Source organism: Dromiciops gliroides, chromosome 2 (genome assembly GCF_019393635.1).
Source record: "Dromiciops gliroides isolate mDroGli1 chromosome 2, mDroGli1.pri, whole genome shotgun sequence".
NCBI classification, from domain to species: domain Eukaryota; kingdom Metazoa; phylum Chordata; class Mammalia; order Microbiotheria; family Microbiotheriidae; genus Dromiciops; species Dromiciops gliroides.
Genome location: NC_057862.1, coordinates 41,779,567 through 41,796,418, shown reverse-complemented (window position 1 = coordinate 41,796,418; position 16,852 = coordinate 41,779,567). Strand labels below are relative to the sequence as shown.

Sequence of the window (16,852 nt, the reverse complement as noted above, 5' to 3'; positions counted from 1 at the left end):
GGTGGGGGGTGGACGGCGGGTGAGCGAGGGGTCGGGGCCCAGCCGCTCGCTCGCGGCAGAGGGAACAGCAGATTGCACCGAGCCAATGGCGAAGGCAGAATAAGGTGGCACCAAATTCCCCTTGGCCAATGGCGCGCTGGGGCGCACAGAGACATCATTAGCATTTCCCCGGCGGCGGCGGCAGCAGCGGTTGCGGCGGCGGCGGCTGCATCCCCGGCTCTAGTCCCGGTCCGGGCCCCGTCCCTCTCCACGCCCCGACTCGCTGTCTCCTCCCCTCGCCCGCCCTCTTGTACCCTCCACGCCGGGCAGCCGCTGCCAACGGCCCCTACTACGCACTTTGGCCCGAGTTGGCAGTGGATAAAAGGGGTCTGAGGAAATCCAGGACACGGTCCCCGGGCGTCAGCTGGGGCCTTTAAATCCTCACGGCCGGAGAGGCTAAAGCAGAGCGCGTCTGGGTCGTGGACACGGAGAGAGCTAGCTAGAAAGGCGAGAGCTGCGAGCGAGTGAGAGCGCGAGCGAGCGAGCGAGCGAGCGATCGAAAGAACGATCGGCCGACCGAACTGGGCACACGGCCCGGCTCCGAGCGCAAAGCAGCGGCGGCGGCGTCTTGCGGGACAGGGCGGGAAGGTGCGGGGTCGGAGGGGCGGCCTGCGTTCTCAAAAAGCCGAATTCTGAGCCCAAGTGCCCCCTCTCCCTCGGCAGCTCCAGCCCAAGAAGAAGGAGTCGTGCACCCGGAGAGCCCAAATGCCGGCCCACTTGCTACAGGAGGAGGTGAGGCCCCTTGGAAGAAGCCTCGGCGCCTCTGGCGTCCCTGGAGCTTTTGAACCGGCGGCTAGGGAGGGAAGGAGGAGGGAGGGGAAGGGGTGTGCGTGGGGGAGCGCGGTGTGGAGGCAAGGATGGAACCCAGCATTTAGAGGAGGAAAGGACGTCGGAGACCATCTTGGCCATCCCACTCCCCATTTTACAAAGAGGATATATGACTTGCCCAAGGTCACGAGGATTAAGTGGCTGAACCGCATACTTTGTATAAATGCTTAGCCAATGCTTGTTCATTGATAGATCAAATTCTACTCTTGCCACTATACCGGACCCTCCCTCCCACCACGCCACGCTTTGGGTGGAGAGGACTTTTTCTTTAGAAGGATGTCGACCTTCTCTTTAGCTGAGGGTTTGGGCCCCATCCACTGAAGAACTCCTGGTTTTAAGATATTTGGGGGATAGAAGCCGAGAGAGTTTGGTGCCATCTGGCTAAGCTCTGCTTCCCTCCCTATTCCCTTTGGGCCCTCAGAACCCCCCCCCCCCACACACACACCTTTTTACACTAAACCCTCCATTTCTACAGCCTCTTTCCCCCATCGCCTCTTGAGTTTGGGGTTCAGGGCACAGGACCTGAGCCAATTCAGTTCTACAAACGTTTATTAAATTCCTGCATTGTTCAGAGAAGTATGCTAGACCCCAGGGAATGTGAGGCAAAAAAGTCTTAGTCCCTGCCCTCCGGCAACTTATCTTCTAGTAGGAGCCGGTCCTGCCCGGTCTCTGGATTGTGGCAGTGGGAATCAAGTCAATAGGATTATAAATGTAGACCTTGAAGGGCCCTCAAAAGCTACTTACTCCTACCTTCCCCCCATTTCACAAATGTGGAAACTGAGGCCCAGAAAGGGAAAGCAACTCCAGCAATGTCAGGATTCGAATCCAGGTCCCCAGGGTTCTAACTTCAGGGCTCTTTATTCCAACACCAGCCTGCCCTCTCCAGTGTGACTCATTGTAGTGTTTCATTTCTTGTCCCTCAGATCGCTCCCTCCTACACCATGACCACAACAACCACCATCACAGCCCCTTCCTCCAGGGCCACGCAGAACGGAGCAGCCCGAGCAGCAGCGAAAGCCCCTATTGAAGAGGATGAAGAGGGGATCAACTATGAGATGAGGGATGACGTGTTTGACCCCACGTACCGGGAGAAGGAAGGCCCTAAACCCAAGTTCGTTTATGTCTGGAGGAACATCATCCTGATGAGCCTGCTTCACTTGGGAGCCCTGTACGGGATCTTCCTGGTGCCTTCCGCCCATATTTACACCCTGCTCTGGGGTAAGTGGCCCAACCTGCCTGACCTCTTGCCCCCAGCCCTTTGTGTCCCAAAGGTAGAGGGTGCCTCATGCTAGTCCGAGGGGAAAGGGAGCCTGGAGATGGTGGCCTGGCTTGGACACATGGTTGGGGGAGGGGGTGGGGCCGAGGGGAGCAGCAGGCATTTGGGAGGCACTGGCTACTGTTGAGGGCACAGGGTCGCTGCCCAGCATGTGGCCCAGGAAGGAAATCATGGACAGAAAGTGCATCGAAAAGCATGAAATGCTCTTCAGGCTTCCAGGCCCTTTGTACCTCAGAGCCCTTCTTGTGTCAGGAGAGAAGCCCCTCCTTCAGGCCCCCTAGAGCCAGGCTGATTCCCCTTAGCAGGGAGAGGCCCCAGGAGGATTCCCATGCCCATGTTACATGACTGTGGGAGCTGGGTGTGCCTGGGCATATAATTAGTGCCACAGATGTGGCCTTAAAAAGCAGTAGACCTCAGGAACCTTTCTCTCCCAAAGACTTCCCATCTTGCCTGCTGCTTCAACGACATCTCCCCCATTCTCTCCATCTCCCACTGCCACCCATGGCCCCTGGGATCTGGCTGGCCTAGAGCGAGCAAGACAGGCCTGGACAGGACAGGGAGCCAAGAGGAGCAGGGAGCAGACCCCAGGCCTTGTGCCAGCTCAGTAACAAAGGGCCGCTTCAGGAGAAGCATCTCAGCTCCTTGCCATCTCTGATGGGCCTTTTCAGGGCCCTCCATCTGTGGTTGCCGGTCCCAGGGCCCCACACATGTGCCACTCACAGAGGTGGCCCCATCCCTCCTCCCATTCTGAGGCTGCAAGCTACCATGGTAAAGGGCAAAAGCAAAGACAGGCTTCTGGGATCCCTCCTGCCTAGATCTCAAGGGAGCTGAAGAAAGTGGGGGACCTATAGTCTATGGTATAAAGTGAGAGGCTGAGCCACAGAGATTTATAAAGGCCACTTGTGGAAGCGGGATGAGATGGGATAGGGGGTAAAGTGTTGGCCTAGGACTCAGCAGGGTTCACGTTTGAATTCTGCCCACTTAGCAGTGTGTCTACAGGCAAATCCCTTTACCTCTCGGAACCTCAGCGTCCTCATCTGTAAAGTGGGGCTAAACAATGCCTCTAGTGTTGTTGTAATGTTCCAAAGAGATCATGCTTTGCAAACTTAAAGAACACATGAAGACATTGATTCTTCTTAGCAGGTCAGGTGTCTGTTTCATGTGTCTTTAAGGGTCCAGCAGAGGAGCTGTGGGAAGTCACTCTCCTTGCTTCCTGAGAGCAAGGACCTTTGGCCTGGGGGGATCCCACCTTCAGCTGGAGACATGGAAATGCTGCCCTGGTCTCAGTCTCTCCAGGGGCTTTTTTCTCCAGTTGAAGAATGGGGACAGTAATATAATTCTGTCTCATCTCTAGACTCGAGGGAGGCTGTGTTTCTTCAGCTCCCAGAGATGGCGTGTGAAACCCAGGAGAGGTAGGCAGGCAGACAGACAGGCTCAGGCGGGCAACTTGTTTTAGGCCCAGGAAGAGATCTTACTTGGAGCCCGTCAGCTGTGCTCCATTCCTGCTGGGTGTACAATGGAAAGACCCAGCAAAGGTTGGGAGGAGGCTCCAAGAGGAGAAGCAGACTCTTACAAACAGCTCTACCTGGAGAGAGGGCAAAGATGAGATGGACTCCCAAGGAGCTGCTTCCCAGCCTGGAGCCTGTGGGAGACCCCATTTTTGGAAGGGTTTCAGCATGTTTGGAGAGGACCCTGTGGGGTGGGGGACAAGGATCTCCGGATGGAAGGGGCATCCTTGGCTCACTGTTCTGCCCTATACCCCAGGAGGAAAAGCTAGTGCCACACTATGGGTACGGAAGAGAAGCTTGGAGCTCTTCCCTTTTGTCCTGATGACAGGACCAGGCTCTGGGGTCCTGAACACCCTGACCCTGATGGGCCTGCTAGCTACGAGAGTCTGGAGAAGAGGAGGCAAGACCCAGGGGGCCCCTTTCCTGCCCATTGGTACCTCATTCCCTCCATCACTGACAGAAAGAACCTGACTAAGGCTTCTTTGGGCTGGGCTCTGCCTGGCAGTGCTCAGTGCTGACTCAATGATAGTTGTGCGGGGGGGCCCCCCCATCCCGAGATCTTCTCCCCAGCAATTCTAATAGCCTTCCCTTTGGGTTTTATTCTTCCTTTGACAGACTCTGTGGGTGTTATAAGAGCAAGAAGCCAGAGTGTGGGAGTCAGGACTCCTGGGTTCTATTCCTAGCTTCACCCACTGACTCACTCTGATTCTGGGCAAGTCTGTGCCAGTGATCTGTGCCTTGGTTTCCCTGGCTGCACAGATGGGCTTATATACCATCCTGTGAGAGTGTGCTGAGGTCAAGTGTAGAGTAGAATAAGGACCGTATTCGGGAAGGAGGGGGAGGTAACTTGGATTTGTCCCACTGTGGAGAGCCTCCCCTTTTGGCATCTGGAGGCCACTTGGGTCCTTCTCCAGCCGTGAGGCTTAGGGATGGAAGTGGCCTCCTACGGGATTCCATTAAGACTCCGTGTGTCTTTAAGGGGAGCCCCCGGAGTCCTTGGAGGAAGAAACAGGTGGAGTGGGTTAAAGTTACAGGGAGCATGTGTATAAGCAAAAACCAGCTTTTCATCTATTCTCTTGAGTCTCACGAGAGCTCTTTGAGAAAGGGTGCTGTTATTATCCCCATTTTATGGATGAGGATAATAGGCTCATTGATCTCCAGCAGGAAAGGATCTTTGACACCATCTAGTCCTTTCATTTTATAGAGGAAACTAAGGACCCAGAACCATTAAATGACTTGTTTAAGGCCACCCAGTGGCAGTGATGAGATCTGAAACTAGGTCCTCTGACTCCACAGACTAGGAGCTTTTCACCTCAAAAAAGATCTCATGACTTGTCTAGGGTCATACTGCTAGTAGATGCCTGAGGTAGAATTTGAACCCAGGTCTTCCTGGTGCTGGATAGAGTCCAGCACTCTATCTCTTATTTACTACCTCTTGACTAACAAGAGCTTTGTTTTTGTTTTTTTGTTGTTTTTTTTGCGGGGCAATGGGGGTTAAGTGACTTGCCCAGGGTCACACAGCTAGTAAGTGTCAAGTGTCTGAGGCCGGATTTGAACTCAGGTACTCCTGAATCCAGGGCTGGTGCTTTATCTGCTGTGCCACCTAGCTGCCCCAAGAGCTTTGTTTTGGGGGGGGGGGGTTGAGCATTGGTCTCATAAGTTGATATGACATAGAGGCCAGTGATGGCTTATTGTCTTGACAGGTTTTTCCCCCCTTAGGATTAAACATTGTGAGCAGCTGCTAATTGCTGTCCCTACCTCTGCTTCACAGAGATCCCTGTCCCCTAGGAAGTGGGGGTAGCCCAGCAGCAGGCCACTCTTAGGTAGAAAAATGTTACTGGTAACTCTGTGGGGCTTCTGTTCTCCCTCGGTCCTGGAGGCCTCAGGCTTGTGAAGCTGACATTTCTAAACTGTTACCAAGCACAGTCTGGAAATAAATAGCTTTGCATTTTAAAGAGGGTGGGTTAATGGAGAAAGTTTGTTGTGGTATTCAAGGACTTGGAGGAGAAGCCCTGTCTGTGGTCCCAGAGATAGGGAAGCCAGCCCTGGAGACAGCTGGGTGAGGCCAAACCAGCCCCCAGTGGGAGCCTCTCTCCACAGCCAGCCATTGGAGGGCTTGCTCTCCTCTGCCTGCTTTGTTGGAGTGCTCAGAGATACTACCTCCTTCAAGCCCATGGGAGGTGGCTGGGAGATTCTTAGGCTCCAGGGAAGTGAAACCTAAGGTACCAATTACAAACAGATCTGGGTCAGAGCGAATGCTAGCTCAGCAATGGTCTCCCTTTCTCCTAAGACTGGCCTTTTCCCATTTCTTCCTCTAACAAGGAAGCACCTTTATATACGCCGCCGGAGGAGGGAAATGTACCTTCAGAGAAATTTACATTTTCTTTCTCTCCTTTTGTTTGACTTTATTCCTCTTCCTCCCCACAAACAGCATTTGGGTATTACCTTATCAGCGCCCTGGGCATCACCGCTGGAGCCCACCGCCTGTGGAGTCACAGAACCTACAAGGCCCGCCTGCCCCTCAGAATCTTTCTGACCATCGCTAACACCATGGCATTCCAGGTGAGAATCAGCTGGTGGGGTCTTACCCAACCTGGCTTGCCTTATGTTCCCATTCATTGTTTACCCTGCTCCTCCAGGTCCCCTCCAGAGGTTGGCAGCGTGGAGGTAGAAGCCCTCCCATCTGGTGGACAAGCACTGGGTTTTTTCCTCTAATCGTGGTTTTTTTTTTTTTTTTTTGCGGGGCAATGAGGGTTAAGTGACTTGCTTTTTGGGTGAGTCCTAATGGGATTGGACTTTGGACTAGTGGCTTCTTAACCAATGTCTGTGGATTTTATTTTTTAAATAATATAGACAACTGTATTTGGATGTAATTAGTTTCCTTTGTAATTCTATGAATTTAATTTGGTGTATTTAAAAACCTTCTGAAAAGGGATTCATAGGCCTCAGCAGACTGTCCATGACACAAAAACCCCTGGATTTTAGGCTTTTGACATCTCCCGGGCCTGGGATTATGTATTGTCATATATTTACGTAACCTAGCTTCAGGGGGCTCCATCCTGGGCTCACTCTGCTCTGTCCTTATTCATTGAGTTAGGCCTCTGACAGTTGGTATGTACTCCACTCTTGGAGAGCTCACCCATTGGGTGCCCTTTTGCCGAGGCAATGCGCCAGTAGTCTCATAGACCAGGGCTTCTTCAACTTTTTCCCACTCACAACCCCTTTTCACCCAAGAAATGTTTTGTTTTGTTTTTTTTGTGAGGCAGTTGGGGTTAAGTGACTTGCCCAGGGTCACACCACAGCTAGTAAGTGTTAAGTGTCTGAGGCCTGATTTGAACTCAGGTACTCCTGACTCTAGGGCCGGTGCTCTATCCACTGTGCCACCTAGCTGCCCCTCACCCAAGAAATTTTTACGCTACCCTGACTATATAGATATATAAAATAGGTATACATAAACTTTTTCGCCACCCCACTCGGGGCCACGACCCACGGTTCAAGCAGCTTTGTCATAGAGGTCCTCTTCAGGTCCTGTTGCCTCTCAGATCTACATTATCAAGGCCCACTGATCTCCTGGACCTGTCTGAAACTGTTCTCAGGCTTGCTCTAAGGCCAGCTGTGTCAAGAGTTAGTCTTCTTTCCTAAGAAAGAAGCTGCAGAGGCTAGGAAGGAACCCTTACTCCCTGACTATTGCTCTAAGCCATGGGCATGTCAACAATTCTCCAGAGCCTGCCTCTTCATGGGGGTGGAGGAGAGTGAACACAATGGATAAACATCAAGTCCACTTCCCCTGCCTGGCATGTGTCCTGGGTATTTAGTAGAACATACACCTGGGCTTCCTATCCTCTCCTCACTCAGTGATGCAACTAGCAGGTCCTGTAGGATGTTGACACACTGAATAGGGACTAGAACAGAATCCTGTAGTGTGTCTTGTGATCTTGGGAGTTCCCCTAGCCAGGAGAGGCCCCTCTCATTTGCCAAGTGCTGAGAGTAGAATGAGGGTTCCCAGGACATAGTATCTAGGGCCATTTTGGAGGCTTGGCTGTCTGGGCAGTGGGAGATGGCTTGGCTTGGCTTGTCTAGTCTAGTCTAGTCTAGTAGGACCTTTCTCCAGCTTTATCTTATCTCATTCCCTAGGGCTAGGGGAGATAATAGGATTCCCAGCAATTTTTTCTGTTCTGTGGTTTGTCTTAATGCTTAAGCCCTACCCCACCCCCACCTCCTCCTATCACCCACCCCCATGGAGAAGCCAGCCTTGTTTTTTGCCATATCTCTGAGTCTGCAAAATGTCCCTTCATTTGTGATCTAAAGTAAAGACCTATCCGGGAGGTTGGGCTGGAAGGGGGACTCAGTGGTCTTCGGGTGTCTTGCTTTTCCTTATTCCTTATCTCATACTCACCCATCTCTCCTTTGTACCCCCCTCCCTCCCTCCAGAATGACGTTTACGAATGGTCCCGGGACCACCGAGTCCATCATAAGTTCTCTGAGACAGATGCTGATCCCCATAATGCTCGAAGAGGGTTTTTCTTCTCCCACGTGGGCTGGCTGCTAGTGCGCAAACACCCAGATGTCATTGAGAAGGGCCGTTTGCTTGACATGTCTGATCTGAAAGCTGAGAAGCTGCTGATGTTCCAGAGGAGGTGAGTGGAGAGGAGTGCCAAGGGAGCTGGTGGAGAGAGTGCCTGGGCCTGGAGTTCAGGAAGGCCTGAGTTCAAATCTGAACTCAATCATTTATTAGCTGTGGGACCTTGGAAAAGTCACTTAACCTGTCTGCTTCAGGTCAACAATAGCACTCACCTCCCAGGGTTGTGAGGATTGAATGTGTAAAGTTCCTAGTGCAATGCCTGGAATATAGTTGGTGTTAAGAAATGCTCTGTTTATTGCTACTTAGATCAATGTTCAGCCCAGCCTAGTGGTTAGAATGCTGGACTGTCGTTAGGAAGACTTGGGTGCGTTTCGTGCCTAAGTCACTTATAAGTTATGTGATGCTGGCCAGGCAAGCCACTTAATTTCTCTTGAGCTTCAAGTTTCCTGATGTATAAAATGCCTCCCTCACAAGGTTATGTGAAGTGGCAGATATTTTGTTTGAAGCTCTATTAAGTTATCTCATTACTTTACAGCCTGCTTGTGTCTAGTATCCTGGGGCTAAGGTCTTGACTCCTTCTGGGGATGGGGTGGGGGTCAAAGAGAACTACACCACCATGAGCAGTAGGTAAAAGAGGAAGGGCAGGAAGAAAAAACTCAGGAACGACTGGAGAGATAAAGGGGGAGATAGTGTGGTACCTAGAGAGAGAACTTTGGGTTCAAATCCCATCTGGGTGACTGACCTTGGGCAAATTGTTGAACCTCTCTGGACCTGTTTCCTCTGTAAAAGAAAGGAGGAAGATTAGAGGATCTCTGAGGTCCCTCTTAGCTCTAGAGCTGTGACCCATAGTCTTATCTTCTCTAGTCCTATCCTATCCCACCCTCCCTCCCTAGCTGAGGACTAATGTCAGGAGCTTCCTGCCTCAATGACTCTTGACTTCATGGGCTACATCTTCTCTTGACAGATACTACAAGCCAGGCATCCTCCTCTTGTGCTTTATTTTCCCCACATTTGTCCCCTGTTACTTCTGGGGCGAGCATTTTGCTCACAGCCTGTATGTTGCCACCCTCCTGCGTTATGCCGTCGTGCTCAATGCCACCTGGCTGGTGAACAGCGCCGCTCATATGTATGGCAGCCGGCCCTACGACAAAAACATCAACCCCCGGGAGAATATCCTGGTGGCCCTTGGAGCTGCAGGTATGTTCCCAGGAGGGCAGAGGGAGGACAAGGCTGCTGTTGTCCTAGTGGGGCTGAGCCCGCTTACCATCTTGGCATCTCAATTTTTCTCCCTGGCAAATAGGGCCTCTCCTTTCCAAAGGCTCGCTCTCATTCTAGGTCCTTAGGGATAAGGTCTCTTAAGAAAAGGACCAGATGGTTATTGGCCCCTTCTGAGGGTGAAAGAATCTTTTGCTTGAAATCCCCAAACTCTCACCTTGGTATGGGAGAATGAGAAAACCATTGGCTTGGAAGGCAGTCAGTCACTTGGGTTTGATTCCCAGCTCTGGGAGACCATGGGAAAGCCACCTAACATTTCTGAGTCATGGCTACATGGAATTCAATTCCGCAAGCATCAATTAAGCTCCTGCTGTGTGCTAGGCTCAGGCTCTGGGGGGTACAGAGATCAATATGAAAGTAGTTCCTGCCCTCAAGACACTTGTTTTCTTGTCTACAAAATGGCAGGGTTGGGCTCATATTGGCACATATGTGCAGAATGAAGTCTGTCACCTGCCTTGTTCCCCAATGAGGCTTTCTTTGTCTTGGTTTAGAAGGGCACGGCAGGGATGAGGGGATCTATCTATATCCAGATTGACCAGAAAGCTTCCCTTATGTGTGTGAGGATAGGTAGAAATACTGTCTCCCCAATCGTTGTTATTATTTCATATGCATTCATGCTTTACCAAAAGGGTGACCTGATCTTGGTCCCTCAATTCCACAGCATCCCCATGGTCAGATTTGGTTCTGGGGCAAGGGACCATAATGCTCATTGGTGCAAGAACTACAAATATGTTGGTTGTGGTTCTGCCCCTGCCACCCAGTGCTCCCCACATTCTCCCTTTCCTTCTCTTCCCTCTCTCCCCCTCCCATCCTATCCCATTCTCCCTTACTCTTTGCCTAGGCTGCCCCACCCACCCACTCACTCACCTGAGGGTGTGGCTCAGCCTTCTAGTCAAGGTTAATGAGAGTGCCTCTCCCTGTTCTAAGGTATATAGCCATACTTCTTACTGTGCAGGCCTCACAAAATCACCTAATCTCCTCGAGCCTCCATTCTGTGCCTGTTAGCATCTGTCCAATGAATGGGGTGAACTCAGTGGCCCTCCTCTACTGAAGAACTCCAAGGTCCCTTCTAGCTCATCAAGCCGCAGGTACTTTGTCCTTCCTGTCCCCCTCTCCAGGGGGACAGAAAAGGTGGCTGGCTTTGGGATTCGCAGGTGGGAATCCCAGTTCTGCCCATTTATGGGGCCAATTGAAGGGACACGTGGCCTTAGACAAGTAGTCACTTCATCTCTGTAGCTCTTATTGGGCTGGGTGGCCTCTATGGGCCTAAAGTGTGATCCTGTTGTCTCCTTACTGAAATCTGATGGTTTTTGTCTATGGTCTGCCCTCTTTGTCCTGTTTCATCCCAGGTTTCCTCACCTTAGCATTCATTACCTTCCAATGTCTTCTTTCTCACCATACCTGTGGCCCTCTCCCCTGATGCCTCCACCCCCTAAGCTTTGACTCCAAGCCCAATGTTGACATAGATGTTAGGTCTTCTGTTGGCCATGGCCCACCTTCCTTGACTCTTCTGTTGTGTTCTTGTATATGTTGTTGCCTACAACAATAAAGGGGGAAATCCTGGAGTGTCAGAGCAAAAAGCTTTTGTGCTTTGGACCCTGCCCCACATTCACCAACTCCTCCCAGTGCTGCGCCATATCCCTCCTCACTGCCGCTGGTCCACCATCCTCTCCCTGTCTTTTCACTTTCTGTGTGAGCTCCTCTTTCTGTCCAGCGTGTGCCTATCTTATTCTTCCACTGTGGAGATGCCCCCTCCCTAGACGTGCTCCCAGGCCAGCTCTTGCTGCCAACCACTTCAAAGCCCTTCTCACATCTGGCTCTCTGGAGATCCCCTTTACATCTTCACACACTGGCACCCATGGGCAGAGGCTGGCCCGGTTCCTTTGAGCAGCCTCAACCTTCAGCCCTGGGGTCATCCCCTCCCTCCCACAGGGTTCACATTGTAGATAAGCAGGTGTCAGAGAGACACTGTGTAGCTCATGATCGCTGGACCTGTGTCATTTAGCCAGGACTTCCTGCCTTCAGATGTTATTACTAGTGTAATTGCTGTTTCTGGGACACTTTTATTTATTGGAGCTGTGCTGGGGCCTTCAATGTAGGTCAGTACTGTTACCCTTGCTTACCAACAGGAAAAGGAAGCCATGGCCCAGGGCAATGGGAAAGACTTGGAAGTCTTTGTTCCTTTACTCTGGGAGCTCCTGCCTACTGACAAAGAGCCACATATAAATAGGATTTCTTGGGAGAGTCAGTGTGGGCTAGATAACCATTGGACTTGGATTCAGGAAGATCTGAGTTCAGATCCCACTTCTGACACTTGACTGTGTGACTTGACTTCTTTTTGGCCCAAGTTCATTATCTTCAGAAGGAAAGGGTTGGAGTTTAACCTCAGGGAGCTGGTTCAAGTGGACTTGGAGTCAGGAAGTTGAATCCTTCTGAGTTCAAATCTGGCCTCAGACACTCAATAGCTATGTGACCCTGGGCGAGTCACTTCACCCTGTTTGCCTCAATTTCCTCATCTGTAAAATGAGCTGGAGAAGGAAATGGCAAACCACTTCTAGTATCTTTGCCAAGAAACCCTAAAATGGAGTCACAAAGAGTCAGATATGACTGAAAACACTCACAAAAAGTCATTTCAGGCTCTAACCTATGACTAATAGCTGTGTGACTCCCATGGTCACTTTAACCTTTTTGAGCCTCAGTTTCCTTATCTTTAAAACGGGGTGATGCCTCTAGTTGTACCTTTTTAGGCTATATTATAGATCAAAGACAATAGTATATGTAAATATACTGTGTTTGTGTAAATGTCATTTGTTGTTATTCAGTCAAGAGGAAATCTGCCCCCTTCCTGCCCCAAAAATCCCATTCGTTTGTGGGGCTTTGTAACTCTCTGGCTGGGACCCAGGAGAGCTTTCAGAGACTGGCTCCCCAGAGAACCTGGAGCTTAGAGAAGGATAGCTAACCATGCCAACATGTGCTGAGCCAACAGTAGCTGCAGAAGGGATTCCAGAGCTCTCTTTCCTCTTGCAGTACAGAAGTATCTCTTCCCTTCTCTTCCCCCTTCTCCACTTGTCACCACTCTAGTTCAGACCATTAGAGACTTCCTTGGACTACTGTGGTCATCCCTTAATTGCACTCCCTGTTTTTCAAGTCTCCTTTCTGAATCCATCCTTCATCCAGCTGCCAAAGTGATTTTTTTTTTTTCCTAAAGCACAGGTCATACCTTTGCTCAGTAAACTTTAGTGGCTCCCTCTTGCCTCAGATCAAATACAGCCTCCTTTGCTCCACCTGACTCCAACCTACCTTTTGAGTCTTAGTGCCCTCACCTCTCCTTTCTGCACACTTAACCTTCCAGTCCCACTGTTCTACTGCTGTCCTTAGAAATGACATTCCATCTCCCCATCTGTGTCATTGGTCAGGCTGTACACTATTCTGGTCACGACCTCCCTCTTTTCCCTCTTCCTCCAGTTTGCTTCAGAGCTCAGCTCAAATGTCCGTTCCTGCTGAAGGTGAGCTTTCTCCCCAGTGACTAGCTCCTCCACCCCCACCCCAAAGTACTTTGTATTGACTCTGCACATATTTTGTGTACACTGCCACCTGTGTTGGAGCTCTTCTCCAATAGACTGTAAGCTTTTTGAGGGCAGGGCTTGTCTTGGTATCCCCAGCATGTGCCTGGCACCCAGTAGGCAGAGAACCGATGCCCTCCACACTGGCAGGGATTCCCACCAGGCTAGGCCTGGGGGCTGCCTTCCATGATCTGCTCACCCCTCTCCTCTTGCTCCACCAGGTGAAGGCTTCCACAACTACCATCACACCTTCCCGTACGATTACTCTGCCAGCGAATACCGCTGGCACATCAATTTCACCACCTTCTTCATCGACTGCATGTGTCTCCTGGGCTTGGCCTACGACCGAAAGAAAGTATCCAAGGCGGCCATCCTTGCCAGATGTTCCAGAACTGGTGAAGGGAGCGCTAAGAGCGGCTGAGGCCTCCCTCCCCGCCCCGCCCCCCCAAGCCAGCTGGGCAGAGGTCTAATGTTCTCTTTATTAACTACTGAATAATGCTACCAGATGCTAAAGATGATGATTTTTTAACCCATTCCAATACAGTATTCCTTTACAGTGCAAATGTATTGAAAGCCAACAACTCTGCCTTTGTGAATGCTGAAATGATCTTGCTTTTTTCCTCTTCTTCCTTCTCTTTTCTTTTCCCTTTCTTTCCCCTCCCACCGTCACTGCCTCCTAGGCAAACTTAGCTGGTGTGCCCTGGGCTGGCTCTCTAATAGCGTCACTGGTGGGGGCCTTTCCCCCTCAGTGCTTCTCTTCCTTCGGGGCCTTCCCTGAGCCCCCAGGGGTGAGGAATAAACCTAGAAAGGAGTCAAGGCCATTTCCCCAGCTCCTTCAGGCCGGGCCTCATTCCCTACCAGCTGGAGTGGAGGGTCATTCTTCTTGGCTGCTGTTTCCTCCTGGGAATAGAGGCAGGAGGAAGGGAAGTAGCATACCTACTATGGTTGGGGGGAGGGGTGTGAGAAAATAGGATAAGTTCTCTGCCAACCATCCTTCTAGCCGACTTCTCAGTAAAGTAGGGCTTGCTCTCTGTCCCAGTGGCCCCAAATTGGGCGAGACTGGAGGGATGCTAAACCACCTGTCAGGCTCCCATAAAGCTTAGGGCAAGGCAGCATTAAGCACACCTAAGGAAACAAGGGACAAGTCTCTAGTTCCTAATGAAATGGGCCTGACCTGGAGAGAGATTGGGGGAAAAGCTAAGGAAACAGTAAACATTTCATTGGAAAATGGAAAAGAAACAAACTAACTTCAATATCCCCACCCTCCTTCTCCCCCCCCCCATCTCTGTACCCGAGTTTTGGGAGAAGAGGAGGAAGAATGAGTGTGCCGGCTCCCCTGTCCCTCACTGCTCTGCAGGAGGCCAAGAGGCTAGAAGCCAAACTTCCATTAGGGAGGAAGGATCAGGGCCATTGTGCCAAGGGTCACTGAGTGAATTCCTGGGGGCATCCCAGTTGGAAAGCTGGTCATAGAAACAGGTCAAATCTAAAGGGTCCAACATCCTTCCCTTCCCTCTAGAAAATGGATACTAAACATGGGTTCACGGCGGGGGGGGGGGGGGCAGGCTTCTGCAGCACACACAGCCTGTCCATCTTTTCCCCCTACTCTCTCCTACCCTCCAGAGCCTAGAACTCACCCAAGGAAGAGCAGTTAGGATTTGGGCTTCTCCTTTTCTTCCCCATGCCTTTGTCTGCTTCTCCTAGCCTCTCTGGGCTCCCAGCTCTGGGCAGGCAGCGACCTTGGCTGGAATTGCTCCGGGCCAGGGAGCACCACTATTTTTCCCTTTCTATAATGTGGCTGCCCCATTCATTTGACCTGCATCGCCGCCTCTTCCTTCCCTCACTGCCCCACTATCCTGCTGACTCAAGGCAGAGCTGGCAAACCTGCTGGGGAACATCCCAGGGTCAGATGGAAACTCAGCTAATCCCCCACCAAAGGCTAGTGTCATTCCAATGAGCCAGCCACTGGGGAGGGAGGAGAAGGCTGTCTTTTTTTCCTCTCATCCTCGGCATGCTGGGTATTCCATGCTAACTGTGTGAGCCAAGCCTAGGGCTGCTGTAAGTGGCAGAGGGCTTCTGGCTGATTATGGGGTGGGGGGACTGAATGACTCTCTTGATTGGAAAGGAAATCATTGGAAGATCACATTCGATCAGTTGTTTCCCCAGCTGGCTTAAGGGAATGTTCCCATCACGTAGCCAGGGAGATGGGTATAGGAAAACCCACCAGTGGGCCTTGAGGGATCTCAAAGCACCTTCCCTGCTGTCTTGCTGGGAATGTCAACCTCATGGTTGGGGTAGAGGTGGGAGAGGGCAGTTCACTTTTCCTCTGGGGTCTAAAAATAAGCAGGCCAGGGTAGAAGGTTCAGGCTTCTGAACTGTTCATCCCAGTAGGAAAGAAATAGGTAGAAATGTCCATGTTTAGTTTAGATCTGCTGCTGGCCTGTGTGGGCCAACCCTTGAAAGAGGGCTGTTGGGTAATTGAATCCCACAGGACATCACAAAATAAGTAACAAATGAAAACAGCTTGTCTCTTCTATCAATGTTCAATGGAGACCACACTCTGACCCTGCACAAGGCCAAATGGAGTCGTGGCATCTGCCTTGACTGTCAGGGGAAGGGGACACTCACTCTGAGAAGATGACAAAAGCAAATGAACATATTTTAAACAAACAATTCAAACTGGACTCAGGACTGACAGAGCCTGAATTCCCATTCCTCCTTGCTCTGTGGGCAGGCAGGCTAACAAATTCCTCTGGGAATTCTGTGGGTTCTAATCAGTATTGAGGGTGAGTCTGCCTCCACTCCCCTCCTTGCTGCTCTCTCTACAGCCTCTCTGAGCAGAGAGAGCAGCTGGTGGGAGACCCAGACCCAGACCCTGCAGGAGAATTGACCATTTGTAGGGCTGCCATTTCTGTACTGCAGTCGGGAGAGAAAAATTTGTGTTTTTGTTTTTGTTTTTTTTTTAATTTTTTTTCGCTGGGGGCTTTCTTGTTAAGGGGCCTGCATTGTATGGCCGGTGGAAGTAATTTGAATGTATTTGATTTAGGTGTTGTTTGTTTTTTTTGTTTTTGTTTTTAGATTTAAAAATGGTTGCAGCATTTAAAATAGAAACTTTCCCCTTGATTTGCTTATATCCTGAATGTTCTCTTCAAAAGTTTAGCTCACACAAGCCAGAGCAAGAAATTGAAGGAAATAAGATGGATGTGTTACTCTAGTGGTTTAGGGAGAGGGGCTTCCCTCCGAGCTCTGCCGCTGACTTGCTGTGTGACCCTGGGCAAGTCACTTAACTATTCTGTGCCTCAGTTTCCCTGTCTGTTAAAAATAGGGATAATAATACTGACCTACCTCACAGGGCAGTTGTGAGGCGGGACTAATGTTTGTAAAGCACCTTGGAACTCTTCAGCTGAGGGAGCTTCCTACAGGATGCCATGGACCTCTAGGAGCCTGGCTCAGGGTTGAGATGGAGTGGCTGAGCTGAGCATGTTGGGAAAGGGGGTGGATTGTGGGGGGAGGTGAAGCTGGAGAGCTCAGCAACTCTGTTGCTATGGAAACATGAGCAGGATACCTTTTCCTGGGTTGGGAATTTTTTTCCTTTATTTTGGATCGTAGTACCTGTGACCTGCAAAGAATAATTTTGGAATAATTTCTATTAATATTGACTCTGAAGTCATTTACTGATCTGCGATTGTGTTTGTTCATAATAAAAAAGTGAAGTGAATCTGAATGCATTGTGTGCGGAGGGATCCTTCCTGCTGGGGTGCTGTCGCCCTCGTTAGATCCTGTC

General features: G+C 50.8%; 1 protein-coding gene across 1 annotated transcript; it reads left to right on the top strand.

The window, feature by feature from the left end:
• The first annotated feature begins 215 nt into the window (after positions 1 to 215).
• SCD (stearoyl-CoA desaturase) lies at positions 216 to 16,792 on the top strand. The gene is made up of 6 exons (XM_043981390.1): positions 216 to 771; positions 1,791 to 2,085; positions 6,083 to 6,213; positions 8,083 to 8,288; positions 9,198 to 9,430; positions 13,293 to 16,792. The coding sequence occupies exons 1-6, from the start codon at positions 745 to 747 to the stop codon at positions 13,490 to 13,492; spliced, it is 1,092 nt and encodes a 363-aa protein (XP_043837325.1). The 5' UTR covers positions 216 to 744; the 3' UTR covers positions 13,493 to 16,792.
• The last annotated feature ends 60 nt before the right edge of the window (positions 16,793 to 16,852 follow it).